The sequence below is a fragment of the Rissa tridactyla genome, chromosome 1 (assembly GCF_028500815.1).
Source record: "Rissa tridactyla isolate bRisTri1 chromosome 1, bRisTri1.patW.cur.20221130, whole genome shotgun sequence".
NCBI classification, from domain to species: Eukaryota; Metazoa; Chordata; class Aves; order Charadriiformes; family Laridae; genus Rissa; species Rissa tridactyla.
In genome coordinates, this window is record NC_071466.1 from 169479015 (window position 1) to 169496192 (window position 17178).

The window sequence follows — 17178 nt, forward strand, 5'->3', positions numbered from 1 at the left end:
GTAGCTTGTTGGATTTTTCCATGAGCTAGAATGATTCACTGACCTCGCAGAAAAACCACTGAGTGTTTTCTGCTTGTTTAAGTGTGTTGGCTTTTTGAGTTAAATCAGTTCATGGAAGGGTCTGATGAATGAAACATCTAGGAATGGAGAAGAAGAAAGGAGGAGTGAAACCTCCCATTCCTGGTGACAGTGAGCTCTTGTATTGGATTGCACTTTTTCCTTAGTTCATTATATAGTCTTACTGTAGACTCTTAAGGAGGGATGAGAAGGGTTAGTGTTTGAAGAGACACTTTCATGAGGCTGTGCTACCTTTTGAGTGTCTCGCTTATACTTTCAGGCAAATAGTTTTATTGTTTCACAAGACCTTGGCTGATTCAATTAGGAAAAAAAAAGAAAAAAAAAAGGAAAGAGCATATAAAAAGGTCTAGAGTTCTGACAGAGTCAGGCAAATGGATTAAACCATACATTGTGTGAAATAGCTGTTTGGCTTTCAACAGTTTTTACTGAGAATTTTAGTACTTGAACAAAACATGGCACAAGGCTAAATACTGGTAAGTTTTTCGTCAGTAGTTGCAAAATTACATTTAACTGTTTAAAACAGTGTTCAAATATGACAAATTGATATGTGCTAAGTTTGGCTGTGGCATGGAAAGCAGAGCCCTGAGTGAGTTATATGTCACCCAAGTGAATTACCAATACATGCTGAAGTCACATAACTAGGTTATGCCAGGTAAGCTAGAAGGAAGCCTTGTTATTGTAAATGACATAGAATAGAACTAAAAATAGTAATATAAATAAATAAAAATGTATTGATATCTTCATATTTTTCTCTAAAAACAAGTATTCTCACCATTTTAAGTGCTTGTAGCAAACAAAAAGTTGAAATAGTATAGCCGAAAAAATCTTCTAAAAGAAGAAAAACCCTTTCATGTTGTGTAGACATAAAGGAGAGAGATGCGAATTACGTCTTTAAGCAAGGTTTCTCTCTGTATGAAAATAAATACTTGGAGAAGAAAGGCAAAACAAAGGTGATTCTTGGAAATGTGATTGAGTTACTTCACTTAGCTAGGTATTCTACAATAAATATTGCTATTTTAGCTACTGAGTGTGCATTTCCTAGGTTTCAGGACTCTGCACCAAACCTTTGTATGTGTACCTGCACAAAATTATGTTAAGATTTCATAGTATGAATTCAGGGCAGCTGATGCAAGTTTGCAGTTCTGTAACATGATGAAATTTGGCAAATATATAGGTGGAGAATTAATTTTATATATGATGTGGGTTTAGTTTCTTTAAAGGTTTTAAGGTTCTCTACCTGAACAGACCTCCGAGAGAGGAAGAAATGTTAACTAGTGTTCCTTTAAAGTATTTCTGTAAAATTATGGGTGTAGGCTTGTGTAAAATTTTGATGATTATTTAAAGTCTGTTCATTGACTATGAGAAAGTACTGTAAGCCATTAGGACAGAAGAAATTCTTGTTAGTAATATACTTACAATATTTGTAGCCCTAAAAGATGTTGGCTATTCTGCCAGGAATAATTTTATGATTGGGAGGAGGGGGAAGTTTTTTTATTTGTAAGAATGTGAGTAGGTTAAATATTACAAGTTTCTATTAATGATTTCAAGGAGAGCGCTCTCATGAAGTAATGAAATCTCTGTGTTGTAGTTTTTTTCACAGTTGGCGCCAGGAATGCAAATCATGAAACTTGCCACTAGATGTCCCTGCAAGCCAAAATAGTTTTGCTTCCTTAAATACATACTCCTTGGGTTTTTGGAGTCTGAAACAATTGTTTTGTAAGCTACAATTTTTTCCCTCTGTTCTTTCCTTTTTTCTTTCTCATGAAATTTTCATGCATATGAATACATGACCAGGTGTGTGTCTTGCTTTACAATTTGTGCGCTTTTTGTTAGTAGCAAAAGCTGTGAGGAGAGAACGTGTTTCCCACCTGCAGCAGCTTGGAACTGAGAGTACAAAAGGTTGCAATTCCATTTATCTTTTTCTTTTGGTTGATATGCTCTCAGAAAATGCCATGGATTTTTGGTGTCTTTGTATCTGTTATGCCACTTCAGAAGTACTTCTTACTCAAATAAGTGGCAGGATTCAGACCCGATTTTAAATCCTGTGTTCCTAATTCTGAGCTTTGGCTTATAGTTTGATAGTTATATTTGGTATCTGGAGCTTATGAAAGCAAAGATCTGAGACAGAGATAAGTACTATTGCCTGGGTGGTTGGTTTTTTGTGTTTGGTGGGGATTTTTGGGGGTTTTTGTTTTGGTTCAGGTTTTTTTTGGTTGTTGTTGTTGCTTTGTTGTTTTTTTGTGGTTTTTTGTTTTTTTGTTTTTTTTTTTTTTTTTTTTTTTTTACGGTGATCGTGATAACCCTGTTGGTATGCAGTATGCTTAAAAATTCTTCAGATGTGCTGCTTTGGGTTTTCTCTGCGTACCAGAGAAAACCAGACTTTCCGTCTTCTCATGTGGTTTATTGTCCTTAGGATCACTGACCAATTCTCCTCATGCAGCTGTTGGTTTAACAATTGAAAATGTATTTGTATTGAGTTTGGAAATTGCTGTAGTTCTTTGTTTCTCAACAACCAACAAAATTCAGGCATGAAAAATAGATACTGTATTGGTTAGATGGTTCTTCAGAACTTGTGCTATTACTGTTTGAAATTGGGTTTGCATGTAGGACAGTCACTGAGGAGAACGTTCCTTATTCTGATTTCTTCCCCCTTAACCTCTCAGCAAATTTGGGTAAAGCAGAATACAAAGTTGCTGCTGTCACTTTGCCTATGCTAGTGTTGCAACTCTGGTAGATTTTCCTCTGACCTTTCCCCATTTTAGTGACAGAGGAAGGAAAAATGGGAAAGAAAACGTAAATGTAAGACTTCCTTGACATGTCTTTTAGTGGAATGGGCACTGACATTCAACGCTTATTTCCCTATATGAAAGGCAGATTTTCATCTTGCTTATAGTTCAGGGGTTTACAAAATCAAATGGTAAGCGTTTAAGATAGGTCCATGAAAGATTTAAAGAGTGGAACGGTAGAAAACATTATATATTCAACTGTATATGTAAAGGAGGTGAGGTATTTGCAGTGATGGTGGAGATTTAACATTTTTCCTGTTTGAGTTTTACTTTGTACAGTTACAGTTAGTACACTGCAAACATGGAGCTCTTAGGCACCAGTCCAGTTATGCCAAAAGCTAAAATGGCAGAGTAGTTGGTTTCAAAGCCTGTAACTTCCCTAAAGTACGGTTACAGTCCTTCTTCACCCAGATCCCTTAGAATTGTCAGTAATGATCAGATTAATACATCTTGCTTATAATATTGAAAAGAACTAATGAGGCATATTAGAATACTTCCTCATTTCTCAGCATCTGTTGATTTGCAGCTTTCTCACACTGATCTGATATTGTCACATTTAGCAAAACTCTTTCTGGAAAGGTCATGAGAAACCACCAGATAAACTATGAAAATGAGGAAGTGACATGTATCAACGATATTTCAGGGTTGAACTCTGGGCAAGTATCATAGAATCATAGAATGCTTAGAGTTGGAAGGGACCTTAAAGATCATCTAGACTCCCCTGCCATGGGTAGGGACACCTCCCACTAGACCAAGTTGTTCAAAGCCCCATCCACTTGAAGGCCTTGAAGGCCACTTGCAGGGATGGGGCCTCCACTGCTTCCCTGGGCAACCTGTTCCAGTCTTACCACCCTTCAGGGTAAAGAATTTCTCCCTAATATCTAATCTAAATCTCCCCTCCTTCAGTTTAAAATCATTACCTCTCGTCCTATCGCTACACTCCCTGATAAAGAGTCCTTCCCCATCTCTCCTGTAGGTCCCCTTCGGGTACTGGAAGGCCGCAATAAGGTCCCCTTGCAGTCTTCTCTTCTCCAGGCTGAACAACCCCAGTTCTCTCAGCCTGTCTTCATAGGAGAGGTGCTCCAGCCCTCTGATCATCTTCGTGGTCCTCCTCTGGGCTCGCTCCAACAGGTCCATGTCCTTCGTATGTTGTGGGCTCCAGATCTTCCAGATTGTCCATGAAACCTTAACTTTTCTCCAGAGACGGCTTGATAGGAATTCAACAGTGAGAATTATCTGTTGTTCTTCCAGCTGAAATGATGGTGTATTGAGTAGTACAACTTGTTAAGATAGCATGACAGGCTGTGACTGTGCTAAGTAGTAGTAAAAGCTGTATATGTCTGTGGCCTCTGCTTGAACCCTGGTTAACCACGCATAATTAGGGCATTACCAGCATCATGGTTTGATTCTTAGTGTATAGCATAAATAAAAATAACATTTAATGTGATCTGTCACATAGAGATCCTTGTGCTTATTTTGTATTTACTCAAATAATCTCCACGCTTAAGTTTATTTGGTGCCCTTGGAAGGGCTATTACTTTTCAGGGCAGGCATAATGAGCAGAGAAGAGTTGCCCTTTCACTAGAGGTTTCTAGCCTGAGTTACCGTACAGCCAGGATTCTTATGTACTGAAAGCAAAAGCATGTGAAATCTTTGAATTGTGAATGTATTTGATTGCTAATTACATGTCCTTGTATTTGTTCAGGTGACTTGATCTTCTGGAATGTCAGCAGAAAGAGTGGATGGCATTGTAGATTAGTTATAAGTTAAATTTTATTTTGTCTTCTCCGTACTTACTGTGAACAGTCATCAAAAAATGGATGCTTTGGGCACTCTTCTTCCTCCCATGGTTGGAAATGGTGATACGGCTAATTCACAAGAATTACAAAAACTTCTGATTGATGAAAAAATGCGATGTGAACACCATAAAGCAAACTATCAAACGATAAAGGCAGAACATCTAAGGTACACTAATTTAAACAGGTTTCTTCATTTGAGCTGTTAAAAGGTGAAGATAAATGTTGGGTGGAAGGGATTTGTGTGTATGTGTGTCTGTTAGCTATTTCTGTATTTAAGGACAGATTTGAGCATTGTTCATATTAGAAAATAAACAATTCAAAATAGCTTAAGACATTGCAGATTAGTTTTCTGAAGTACTTTTTATGCTTGTAAATATGGGATAACTTTTCAATATATTACAGGAAGAGGATATTAATAGCTTAGTTCTAACTTGATATTTGTATGTTTGCTTCTGCACGTGAGTTTTTTGAGATTGAAGATCTAGTTAAATATAAGGTGTAAATATAAAATAAATATGTATTTTATCTTGCAGATTACAAGAGGAATATACAAAATCACAAGATGAACTGAAGCGGTTGTTAGTTGAAAAGCAGACTGTACATGACAAATTTCAGCTTCTTCTGGCTGAATATCGAGAGGAGTTGCTGGGTAAAACACAAGAGCTGGAAAAAATGAAGATGCAGGTGAGGTAATTTACTGGCAGGACTTAATATGAATTTTAATCCTGTAGTAGGGCCACGCATATATTTTTGTTTACCTAACATGTATATACCTAGGTTGAATATATTTCAGATATCTTGAAATTCACACAAATCGAGTAATGTTTCTTCTCTAGAGTGACTCTGGGATAAAATTATTGTTTTCTTGTTTAACCGAATCTTCCAAATCCTGTTGTTATGTGCTATGTGAATAGTAAGACCCTCAGACTCTGTCTGTGCTTGCTCTCCTCTTATGGGGAGAATCATCTACTCTGGAAGATAACTTAGATGCCTAAACCTCTTGGGATAAGTGGCTGGAAAAATAGGTATTTGTTTGTCTTTGTGATGACAGCTTTCCCCATCTTAAAAAAATCCAACCAACCAAAAAAACCCACAACCCAACATTTAAGATAACTTGGATGACACTTTCTATAACTGCTTGTTTCCTTGAACTAATGCAGGACATAGGAAACACGTATAGCATCTAACAAAGGATCCCAGACCCATTGAATGGAGATGTGCCTTGGTACCATAACTAGAATTAGTTTTCAGGCACTTCAGGGTACAGAAAAATGGAAGAAAAGTAGAATAAATTAGGATAAGTCACAGGTTGTGGATGAAAATTTTTTTTAATGCTTTTTCTTGGTAGATAGTTTGCTGTATTAACCATACCCAAGAAAACTTAACAAAATACCACGCAGCGTGGAGCTTAAGGCTGATCTTGGTTTCATTTCAAACCACTACCCATGTATCTGGTGGAGAACATGTATCTAATGTGCTTTACAGAGAATTGGTCTGGTGTTGCTCATTTTGATTCTTTGGGGTTGGTTCACTTACTGTTTAAGTTTTTCCAAGTACTAATTCTTTATCTTTTATGTGAGACCACTTTTCATTTCTCCCCTCCCCCACAAAGGAGATAAATTTCTTGGCAATTCAGCTTGACATTTGTATTGCTTCTACCAGTAAATACTGACATTTTAAATGCTTCTGTTATCTTCCCAGAATATTTTTAGTTCACTGGTATGGTTTTTTTTGCTTCTGTAACTACTATTGAAAATTCTTTAGAAAAACATAGAAAATTAAGCAAGATTACTAAAATCATATTTGAAATACTTTGCTCCTGGTTATTTGTCCTATCACAGTGTAAATAAATGAATATGACTAGTTATTTATAATACCTTTCTGTTTTAAGGTGCTAACTCCTCAAAAATTAGAACTGTTAAAAGCACAAATACAGCAGGAATTGGAATCTCCTATGACAGAACGTTATCGGAAACTAGAAAATGTAAGTAGTAAGTATTGAAATTCTATTTCATTTAGAGTAGTGATCACAAATTTATAGTTGTTTCTAAAATTGTAGGAAATTAAAACTGAAAGAGGAGCAAAGTATGGCACTCTTTATCTGGTACTGCTGCCCCAGGCAGTGAAGGTTGAAACCCTAGAAGGGTGAGGAGGAGGGATTCAGTTCGTCAAATATAACTCGTGAAATGATAGGAATGTTGCATCGATATTTGAAGGAAATAAATCTGAAAACTTGTCTGATTGATGTTTTTGGGTTTTTGTCTAATTTAGGAAGTGGAAAAATACAGGACAGAATATAACAAACTTCGTTATGAACACACTTTCCTGAAATCAGAATTCGAACATCAAAAGGAAGAACATGCCCGTATTTTAGAAGAGAAGAAAATCAAATATGAGGCTGAGGTACATAGAATGTTACAGTAGCTTAAAGTGTCTCTGATGACAAAGCTGCTTGAACACTGTGAAAATGTTAGTACTTGATGGGTTGTCAGTTTAGCACTGTTTCGTAATGTAGTGTTTGTTTCCGTTCTCTTAATTCTCAAAACACTTTTATGACTTAGCCTAAAGCTGTCTCTGTAGGTTTGTTCAGTGATGTGTCGCAATATCATTTGTGCTATATAAGTAAAAATAGACTTGCCTTCTCATAAATGACAGCCAGTGTCTTTGCTTAATGCTTTTTTTAATCACACTTGTGATGGTATTTGAGACGTTATGCTAATCTGAAATTAGTAAGTTATCTGAGCGACCGATGTAAGTTTAGATTTTAAATTACTTATGTGGCAACTAATCCAAGAAGAAGGCAGCAGAAAGTATTGTTAATACCACACAAGGGTGCATTTTGCAACTAAGTTGTATCATGACAGTGGTGGTCACAAGGATACTGAAAACTCTGGTAACTATTTCATTTGTCTATTCAGCTCTTGAATAAACCATTCATGAAGTTTTCTGTTTCAGAATTGGACTTTCAGACGTGTAGCTAAGTAAATTGCTGGCTTATTTACGTTTTAAATATATGCAGCGGTGTAAATGAGTGTTGCATATATCATTTGCATATTCATTTAAGTATTTGTCTGGGAGCATATATCCTAAGATGCCAGATTTGAATGTATTAGTCCAAACATGAGACTCAAATCAAAGCAATTATCACTTTCAAAATCAATCTAAATTTGGAAATGCAATGCATTAAAAACAGAACAGTTGTCCTTCCCGGAGCTAAACCCACATGCTGCTTTACAGCCTGCCTCTCTTGTGGGCTTGTTGAGTTTTTGCTAGTCTTGCAGCTAATTAGCACACTTAAAGAGAATGAAACTACCTTGAGCCCAGGGTGCGATGTGATCTAGTTTCTCTCTCTTAGAGCCTTTTTAACCTTCCGTGCCATTTATCACAAGGAGGCTACGAAAACATCCTAATTCTTAAATGATGGCTTGGGCGTGTCATGCAAGAAATGTTTGCATCTCCTCATAAAAGGGATTAGGAGAGCTTTTACTGCAGAAATTGGCTTTGCTCCATAGAGATCACTGATGCAACTTCTAAAAGCACTGCTTCAGATCAGAGTTTGGACTAGTCTCCAATATAAAGAGATCTCTTACATCCCTTACTTTCTCAGTCTTTTGCCCCCAGTATTACATTCAGTCCACAGAACTCATTTTGAAACAGTAGAATCTATATATTTATAATATGTTTAGTTACAGTCTTGAGATTAGTTTGTACCTGTCATACTACCTTGTAACAGAAAGTTGGTTTTTTTTTTTTGCTTTATTTTCTGTCTGACAGTCACATTGGCTGTTTTGAGTTACTAGCAGATTTGAGTTCTGTTGTGGTTATAGAATTGTGGAATCATAATATAAGAGACCTCCTTCTGGTCCAACATCCTGCTTAAAATATTGAAGTGTAATGAGATCAAGTTACTTAGGACTATGTCCAGTCGAGTTTTGAACATCTGAGAGGATGGAGATTCCACAACCTCTCTGGACAAACTATTCCTGTATTTAACCATCTTTGTGGTAAATTTATTTTTCCTAATAGCTAATTGGAATTTCACATGTTCCAACTTGTGTCTATTGCCTCTCTTCCCATTGCCATGCATATCCTTCTCTTCTTCAAGCTGAAGAGGCATAGTTCTCTCAGCCTGTCCTTACATGTCATCTTTCCCAAACCCCTCACCATCATGGTGGCCATCCACTGAACTTGCTCCCGTTTGTCATTATTCTTTGTGTACTGGACAAACTCCACATGCAGTCTTAAAAGTACTGTAAGGGGACAAAGGATCACTTCCCTGGTTCGTCTAGGTGTCCTGCTGCCAATCTGCCAGGATCCACTTTGCCATCTTTGCTGCAATGGTACTCTTCTGACTAATGTTCAACTTGTTGTCCACTAGGACCCCCAGATCCTTTTCCATGGAGCCGCTTCCTAGGCAGTTGCCCCAGCCTGTAGTGTTGCATTGGGTTACTCCATCCAAGACATATGATTTACTGAAGAGGTTTTAGTCAGCCCGTTCCTTCAGCCTGTCCAGATCCCTCTGAGTAGCAGTTCTGCTTTCCAGCACATTGACCGTTTCCCCCCAGTTTGGTGTCACCTGTAAGCTTGCTGAAAGTGCTTCATCTCATCATCCAGGTCACTAACGAGGAATTCAACCAGTATTGGACCTGTACGGATCTCAGAGAGACACCCCCAGTTACAGGCAGTCAGCTGGGCTTTGCACCACCAGTCATCACTCTGAGCCTGGCAACCCAGCCAGCTTTCCACCCACTTTATCATCTGCTTTTCCAGCCCATATCTCATCAGTTTGGTGAGAGAGAAGATTATGGGAGACTGTATCAAAGGCCTTGTTAAAATCAAGGTATACAAGATTCACAGTCCTCTTGTGTGCAGTGCCGGTCACCTCTTTTTCTAGAAAGCAGAGAAGTAGGTCAGGCATGATGTGCCCTTGATAAACCCCGCTTTCCATCACCTTGTCTTTCATGTGTTTAGAAATAGCTTTTAAGAGGGTTTGCTTTATAACCTTCACAGAGACTGATGTGAAGCTGGCAGTCTCCTGTAGTTGTCTGGATCCTTCTTGACCTTTTTGCTCTTCTTGATGATGGGTGTGCTGGCTGTCACTTTCAGTCATCAGGAACCTTTTCTGATTGCCATGACTTTTCAAAGATGATAGAGAATAGCCTTGCAATGATACCAGTGAGCTTCTTCAAAATGCTTGGATCCATTCCAAGGACTTGTGTGTGTCCAGTGAATTAAATGATCCCTAACCCTAACATTTTCTTCCTCTACTCTGGGTACTGCTTTACTACCATAGACTGCTAGGAGGCTCAGGGGCATCTGGGGTCCGAGGACAAGCCTTATCAGTGAAAACTGAAGCAGAAAAGGCATTGAAGAATGGCTCTGTTGATTTTCCTATTCTAAGAAAGAAAAAAAATGTGAACATAACTTCTTAATATTTTAAATGCACACTGCTGCTCTTTCCTGAATTGTCAACTGCTGTATTTGTTGATGCCTGACGCCTAACCAATGTAAAAGCTTTTATTTTTTTGATTAACAACTATCAGATTGCAAGGCTGGATAAAGATAAAGAAGAACTCCATAATCAGCTGCTTAGTGTTGATCCCACGAGGGACAGTAAACGCGTGGAGGCGCTCTCTAGAGAAAAGGCACAACTATATCAGAAATTAAAAGGCTTAGAAGCAGAAGTAGCAGAACTAAGAGCAGAAAGAGACAATTGTGGTGTGCAAGCGGAAAATGTTCAAAGAGTACAAGTACGACAGTTAGCTGAGATGCAGGCTCTGACAAGGTCTCTAGAGGTAAGATTCTTTTTTTTTTCTTTTTTTTTTAATTCTGCCTCCTTGTAGAGTGTAGTGAGAATAACACTTGGCCTGATAGAACTGTTGCTGAAGTCACCGATAATTTTGCCATTGACTCCACAATTTGAATTTGTACATTTCAGATTTAAAAGCAAACTGTAAGTACATTAGGAATTGGGAGTCATGTACTGCCAATTCAACTTTGGAAAGGTGCAGAGCTCAATCAAGAGATTCTGTTGAATGATCTCCTTTCTAAACGTGTGAGTGATATCCATGTTTGCAGTCAGTAAGATGCTCGTGTCAGAGCTTGTCACTTGGCTGGAGTTAGAAACTGATGATAATATGTTAATGATTTGCTACAGTAAATTTTTTATTCTTTTCAAAGCTGTCATATGATGCTCCCCAATTTCTTTAATCCTTTCCTCATGTGTCATTTTCTTTCTTGCCTACCTGTGTCTCTCATTTCTCCAACACCTTAGTTCTTGGCTGTTGCTCTCTCCTAAAGAACCTTCGGCATTTCAGGCCTGTTGTATGTTTCCCAGGGTTCCGCTATATTCCTCATCTGTGGTCTTCAGTCTTCCTGTCAGTTCTTGCTATCTCTCTAGGTAGTGAGTCTTTCCATGTGAGTCTTTCCAAGTGAGTCTTTCTTTCTCATGCAGTTGCAGTATATAGATAGACGGTTCATTTTCCTTTTTACTGTTATCGGTGCTGGCTGTATACCTTTGTTACAAAATGCTCTGATCATGACTTAAAAAGAAAAGTGTTGTAATATTCTTAATTTAGAAAACTAAAAAAAAAAAAAAGATCTTCTGGAAATAGGTCAGTTCAGAAAAAGGAAGGTGAAATTGTAGGTTAGATTACCTTTTTGATACTTAATAAAGCTCAGGGTCTTGAGTCTATGATACTCAAGGTAATTGCATTTTATTTCCTCTTAATTTCCTCTTAATTTATTTCCTCTTAATTCTTCAGTTAGTATAACTGCATAGCCCAACATATGACATCTTTTTGAGCACCACTTATAGTCATACTGATGTAACAGCCCAGTAATTTACTTGTAGGAATACCTGCTGCCTTCTAACCAAGTCACATTACCTCTGCCTCTTCTGAAGTAGGATTGAAAATGTGTGTGATTCTTTGCAGGCAGTGTTAGTAAAAACAGTCATGACTTTTGAGTAAAATTCAAGATACTTGTTGTATTGGAACATATTGTTGAGCAAAGATATTTATGTATTATATTATTATATAATACAAAGGGTCCGTAATACCTGAAAGCCCAGATCAATCGAACCTTTCAGGTGAATAGCAAGAGACAGCACTGTTCCAAAAAAATCTTACAAATACCTCCTTTGTTCAAGGCAGAAAAGAAGTCTGCTGAACTACAGATTGGTCGACTTGAGAAAGAACTGCAGATGAGTCACGAGCAAAACATTCTCTTAACTAGCAAACTTCACAAATCTGAACGAGAAGTCAATTCCTTAGCTGCTAAAGTAAGTGCTTTTATGGGATCTGAAATACATTTTTCATATCCTGTTATGCTTAGGTTTATATTTTACATTAAGAATAAAGTAATGTCTTCTGCTGTGATTTAAAATAGGTTTGGAATTTTTTTCACAATTTGAGTTGGAAGATACAGAATATGTGACTTTACAGGAGAAACGTCATCTGTAAAAGTATCTCTAAAGACTGAGGTTATGCCCTTTTTATTTAATTTTTTAGATCTTTTTTCTAAACAGAACAGGGCTGGAAGAGGTGTCTTTATATTAATGTTTTTAGTATTTATGAAAATACCACCCTTATTTGATGGAAACAAGCATTACTTTTTTGTAAAGTGTGTAAAGTATAATAGAGCTTTAAACTGATTTTTTTTTTTAGTGGAGCTACGGTTTCTGGAGATCTTAAAAAGTATCCTCTGAATGGGCTGTGTGAAGCAAGCTGCATTGGAATCTCCTGCGGAGATTTAGGTTATATTGGAAGCCGGATAGTCACATTAGCATAGCGTTCTTCTTGGGCTAATGCCAGCATAGCTTGGTACAGGAACATTTCCGTACAGCACTGCATTGTATTATTTTAAGTAGATCATTGTCTTGCAATATGTTTGAGTACCTTAGTTGTTGGGTTGGCACCAGATCTTAGAGGTTTGGGGTTTTTTGGGGTTGTGGTTTTTTTTTTTTTTTTTTTGCTATCTCAGAGAAATTTCTAGAAAAGTACTTAAGAAAAAAAAGATCAGAAGGCTTCAAGTTTAGGGAAAACCTGAAAGTGCTTAAGAAACTTGACATCATTGTTTAGTATTTCAGGATAATTATGTTAGTATGGATCCCAAATTCAGAGTTTTATCTGGTTGCAGTGACTCCTCAGCTACACAACTTAAAAGACAGATCCTTTATGCAATTTCACATGTGATTATTTCAATAAACAAGAAAAATTGGGACACTGATAAACCATTTTACCTTCAAATGTTTCAGAATGCTTACATTGCTTTATGTAAATTTGAGTCAGGATACTAGTCCTAATGAAATAGTTACTTGGGTAAATATTAGCTTTCTGTTGTCTCTGATTCCCTCCTTTCTGGAAAGAATACTGGGTAATAAATTTTTATCACATCTGTCAGTTTTAGGTAGCAAATTTAATCCCCTGTGTTTTCTTACCTTTCTGGAGAGGCTTAGTGAGTTATGAACTCACTGCAAAGCCAGTAACTTTCGTCTTATATATCTAGATGAATGCAGAATTATTTTAAGCTCTCTGTTGACTTAAATCTATCCTGCATTTCTGAATATACTTTCCAAAGTAACACTGACATGCACTTTGTATCGGTACCTCCACCCAGTTCTGCACCCACTCAAACTTATTCCTGAGCACAGGTGCACGCGTTTGACTTCCGGATTTTGTGCCTTAAAAAAGCCACCTTAAATCTTTGCAAGTTGCCCTGGAATGTTCTCAACTTAGTATTTAAGCAACCAAATCCACCGTGTAGTTACTTAATAAGCTGCTATGTCATTCTTAACCTTTTGCCACTTGTATATGCTAGCAGGTTGTAATTACATTTGTCATTGTGAATGGATTTTCATTATAAGTGCTTTCCTCTAGATATTTAATTCTCATTGACCGTGTAATTACTGCGTACAAATGCCTAAACTATAGAAAGTTTCCATGCAAGCAGTAATTGTCTTTGAATTGATGTTCTTAAAGCTCCTGCTTTTGTGAGGCCATTTGATGTGTATGTCACAGTCGTAGAGAAGTATTGGATTTAAAATGCACTTTAAAACTATGAAGACCTGTTTTTTGAGAAAGTGGTGTAGCACTCCAGGAGGTCAAGGGACTATAAATAGTTAGCAAATTGAAATTACTTGGGGGAGCAATTGATAATCTGGTTTTGCATATTGCTATTTTTTTTTCACCTCAGGAGATTAACTTTATTTTAGCTGGACTTTGAAGGATCTTTAGTCAGAGTGAAGTATGCATAAACTGACATGCTAATGCTTGAGTTAGCAAGGCATCAGGGTCTCGTGCAAGTTGGGTCAGTGTCACAGCAAGATACTTCCAATGAGTAGTCTTTAATACCCCAATATTCAGAGGCTGGCTTGTAGAATGTATAGTATTTACTCAGAAACCAAGTTTTCACAGGCAATCCTGCACATCTGTGCAAATATCACCAAGGCTTCCTAAAACAGTAGCTTTTCTACACTGTAGCTTATAATAACTGGCTGGTTGAAGATGAAATACGTGTCAATAGTCAGACAGCCTCGTTTCTGGTATATATGTTGTGTTTGAGCGCTTCAATTTTTTTAATCGGGGAATACATAAAACCTGCATTTCAAGATGACTGACTACTCATTCAATAATCTTTCAGTGTGTGACCAGAGGAATTAATAAAAACCTGTAATAGCACTGATCATGATTTGGGGAATCAGATCATGTCACAGAATCACAGAATGGTAGGGACTTCTGGAGATCATCTAGTCTAACCCCCCTGCCAAAGCAGGTTCCCCTAGAGCAGGTTGCACAGGAATGCATCCAGGCGGGTTTTGAATATCTCCAGAGAAGGAGACCCCACCACCTCTCCGGGCAGCCTGTTCCAGTGCTCTGCCACCCTCAAAGTAAAGAAGTTTTTCCTCATGTTGAGATGGAATTTCCTGTGTTCCTGTTTGTGCCCGTTGCCCCTTGTCCTGTCACCGGGCACCACTGAAAAGAGCCTGGCCCCATCTTCCTGACACCCACCCTTTAGATATTAATAAGCATTGATGAGGTCCCCTCTCAGTCTTCTCCAGGCAAAACAGACGCAGGTCTCTCAGCCTTTCCTCGTAAGAGAGGTGCTCCAGTCCCTTGATCATCTTCGTAGGCCTTTATATGTCAATAGCTTTAGTGTTACAGTATCTGTCATAGAATCATAGAATCTTCATGGTTGGAAAGGACCTTTGAGATCATCGAGTCCAACCAAACAACCTACAGTCTCTGCCACTAGAGCATGCCCTGAAGTGCCACATCTACACGTTTCTTAAATATCTCTAGGGATGATGATTCAACCACCTCCCTGGGCAGGCTGTTCCAGTGCCTGACCACTCTTTCAGTAAAGTAATTCTTCCTGATATCTAACCTAAACCTCCCCTGCCGCAACTTCAGATCATTTCCTCTGGTCCTGTCATTATTCACCTGGGAGAAGAGGCCAACACCCACCTCTCTCCAACCTCCTTTCAGGTAGTTGTAGAGGGCAATGAAGTCTCCCCTCAGCCTCCTCTTCTCCAAGCTAAACATGCCCAGCTCCCTCAGCCTCTCCTCATATGACCTGGTCTCCAGACCCCTCACCAGCCTGGTAGCTCTCCTCTGGACTTCAGAGGAGCTCCAGCACTTCAATGTCCCTCTTGGTACAGAGGGGCCCAGAACTGAACGCAGTACTCGAGGTGAGGCCTCACCAGTGCCGAGTACAGAGGCATGATCGCTTCCCTGCTCCTGCTGGCCACGCTATTCCTGATACAAGCCAGAATGCTGTTGGCCTTCTTGGCCACCTGGGCACACTGCTGGCTCATGTTAAGCTGGCCATCCACCAGCACCCCCAGGTCCTTTTCTGCTTGGGCAGCTTTCCAGCCACTCTTCCCCAAGCCTGTAGCGTTGCTTGGGGTTGTTGTGACCAAAATGCAGGACCCAGCACTTGGCCTTATTAAACCTCATACAGTTGGCCTTGGCCCATCGATCCAGCCTGTCCAGGTCCCTCTGTAGAGCCTTCCTACCCTCAAGCAGATCAACACTCCAACCTAGTTTGGTGTCGTCTGCAAACTTACTGAGGGTGCACTCAATCCCCTCATCCAGATCATTGATAAAGATATTAAACAAAACCGGCCCCAAAACTGAGCCCTGAGGGACACCACTGGTGACTGGCTGCCAAGAGGATTTCACCCCATTAATCACAAATACCCCTATAATCACCATTACCCCTATAATCCATTTCCGCCTATAATCACCATTAAAATTATCTGGCCTGCCAGTATCTTAAGGGGGCTTACAAGAAAGGTGGTGAGGGACCCTTGAGGATGTCGGGTAATGGTAGGACTAGAGGGAATGGATTAAAACTAGAGATGGGTCGATTCAGACTGAACGTTAGGAAGAAGTTCTTCACCATGAGGGTGGTGAGACACTGGAACAGGTTGCCCAGAGAGGTGGTGGAAGCCCCATCCCTGGAAGTTTTTAAGGCCAGGCTGGCTGGGGCTCTGAGCAACCTGATCTAGTGGGAGGTGTCCCTGTCCATGGCAGGGGGGTTGGAACTAGGTGATCTTTAAGGTCCCTTGCAGTAGATAAAAAAAAAAAATTAAGGTACATTTAAAGTAAGTGTAGTCCATAATTATTTTCACAGAATTTCTTGTTAACAAAATATCACATGAAAAACTTACAGTAAAGCTGCGAATGTGTATTTAATTTAGTTGATTTGTGGTTTTTTTTTTCTAATTCATAGGTAGAAGAACTTAAACATTCACATAAATTGGAAGTAACAAATGTCAAACTGGAGGCAGCAAGAACAAAGAGTGACGTAGAAAGAGAGAGAAACAAGATTCAAAGTGAAATGGATGGTAAAATGTGCAATTAATTTCTAATGATTTCTTTTGTAACTTCTAGTCAGAATACTACAATCATTTTTCCTCCAAGCATTCCCCAGCAGCCTTCACCTTCTAATTCTGATCTAGGTCACAGGTCTGACAATTCATTTTATATTTGAAATAACTGTTTTTTCACTTGGTCTACTAGGTTGAGAAGAACAGTTACAGAACAATTTTTCATTTACGTAAATTAGTGAATTTATGACACCATTTGAGCATAATCTGTTTCAAATCATGTACTTCACTTGGATATTTTTTTTATTCTTGCCAAATTCTAGTGTCGTTCAGACTCTGCTTGAAACTTTAACATACCATATTGGTTGTTTTGCTTTCTAATTCTGTGTTCATGGAATTGATAACAATTGGGTAAGGCTGCTATGTGAAATAAAATACAATTTCTGTTTCATTCCTTGAAGAAAATAGCCAATGTTCTAAGCTACCTAATACAGCTGAGTATGTAGGCAACTTGAAATAGCTTTCGAGAGTGAAAAGCCAAAGCTTTCTAGTACTAGTTACGTGTCGATGATTTGAATCACTACACAACTTCGAAGTGGACTATCTTTACTGATTTGCCGTAACCCCAAAATAGTACCTTCACCTCCCTGGAACAGTTGTTCCTGTTCACTTGCTTTGATAT

The 17178-nt window shown here is 38.6% G+C and overlaps 1 protein-coding gene across 5 annotated transcripts in view; it reads left to right on the top strand.

The window, feature by feature from the left end:
- The window catches only part of CEP83 (centrosomal protein 83), a 29233-nt gene that overhangs the window by 1882 nt on the left and 10173 nt on the right, over positions 1-17178 (top strand). The window contains exons 1-8 of one of the 5 annotated variants that reach the window (XM_054204747.1): positions 4054-4089; positions 4570-4829; positions 5197-5347; positions 6555-6647; positions 6935-7066; positions 10207-10458; positions 11814-11945; positions 16400-16514. In XM_054204747.1, the coding sequence (XP_054060722.1) occupies positions 4681-4829; positions 5197-5347; positions 6555-6647; positions 6935-7066; positions 10207-10458; positions 11814-11945; positions 16400-16514 (1024 nt within the window). In that variant the 5' untranslated portion in view covers positions 4054-4089; positions 4570-4680. Of the gene's footprint in view, positions 1-4053; positions 4090-4569; positions 4830-5196; positions 5353-6554; positions 6648-6934; positions 7067-10206; positions 10459-11813; positions 11946-16399; positions 16515-17178 lie in introns of those variants that run through there. The other 4 variants (XM_054204777.1, XM_054204757.1, XM_054204767.1 and 1 more) reach the window with 4 other exon arrangements.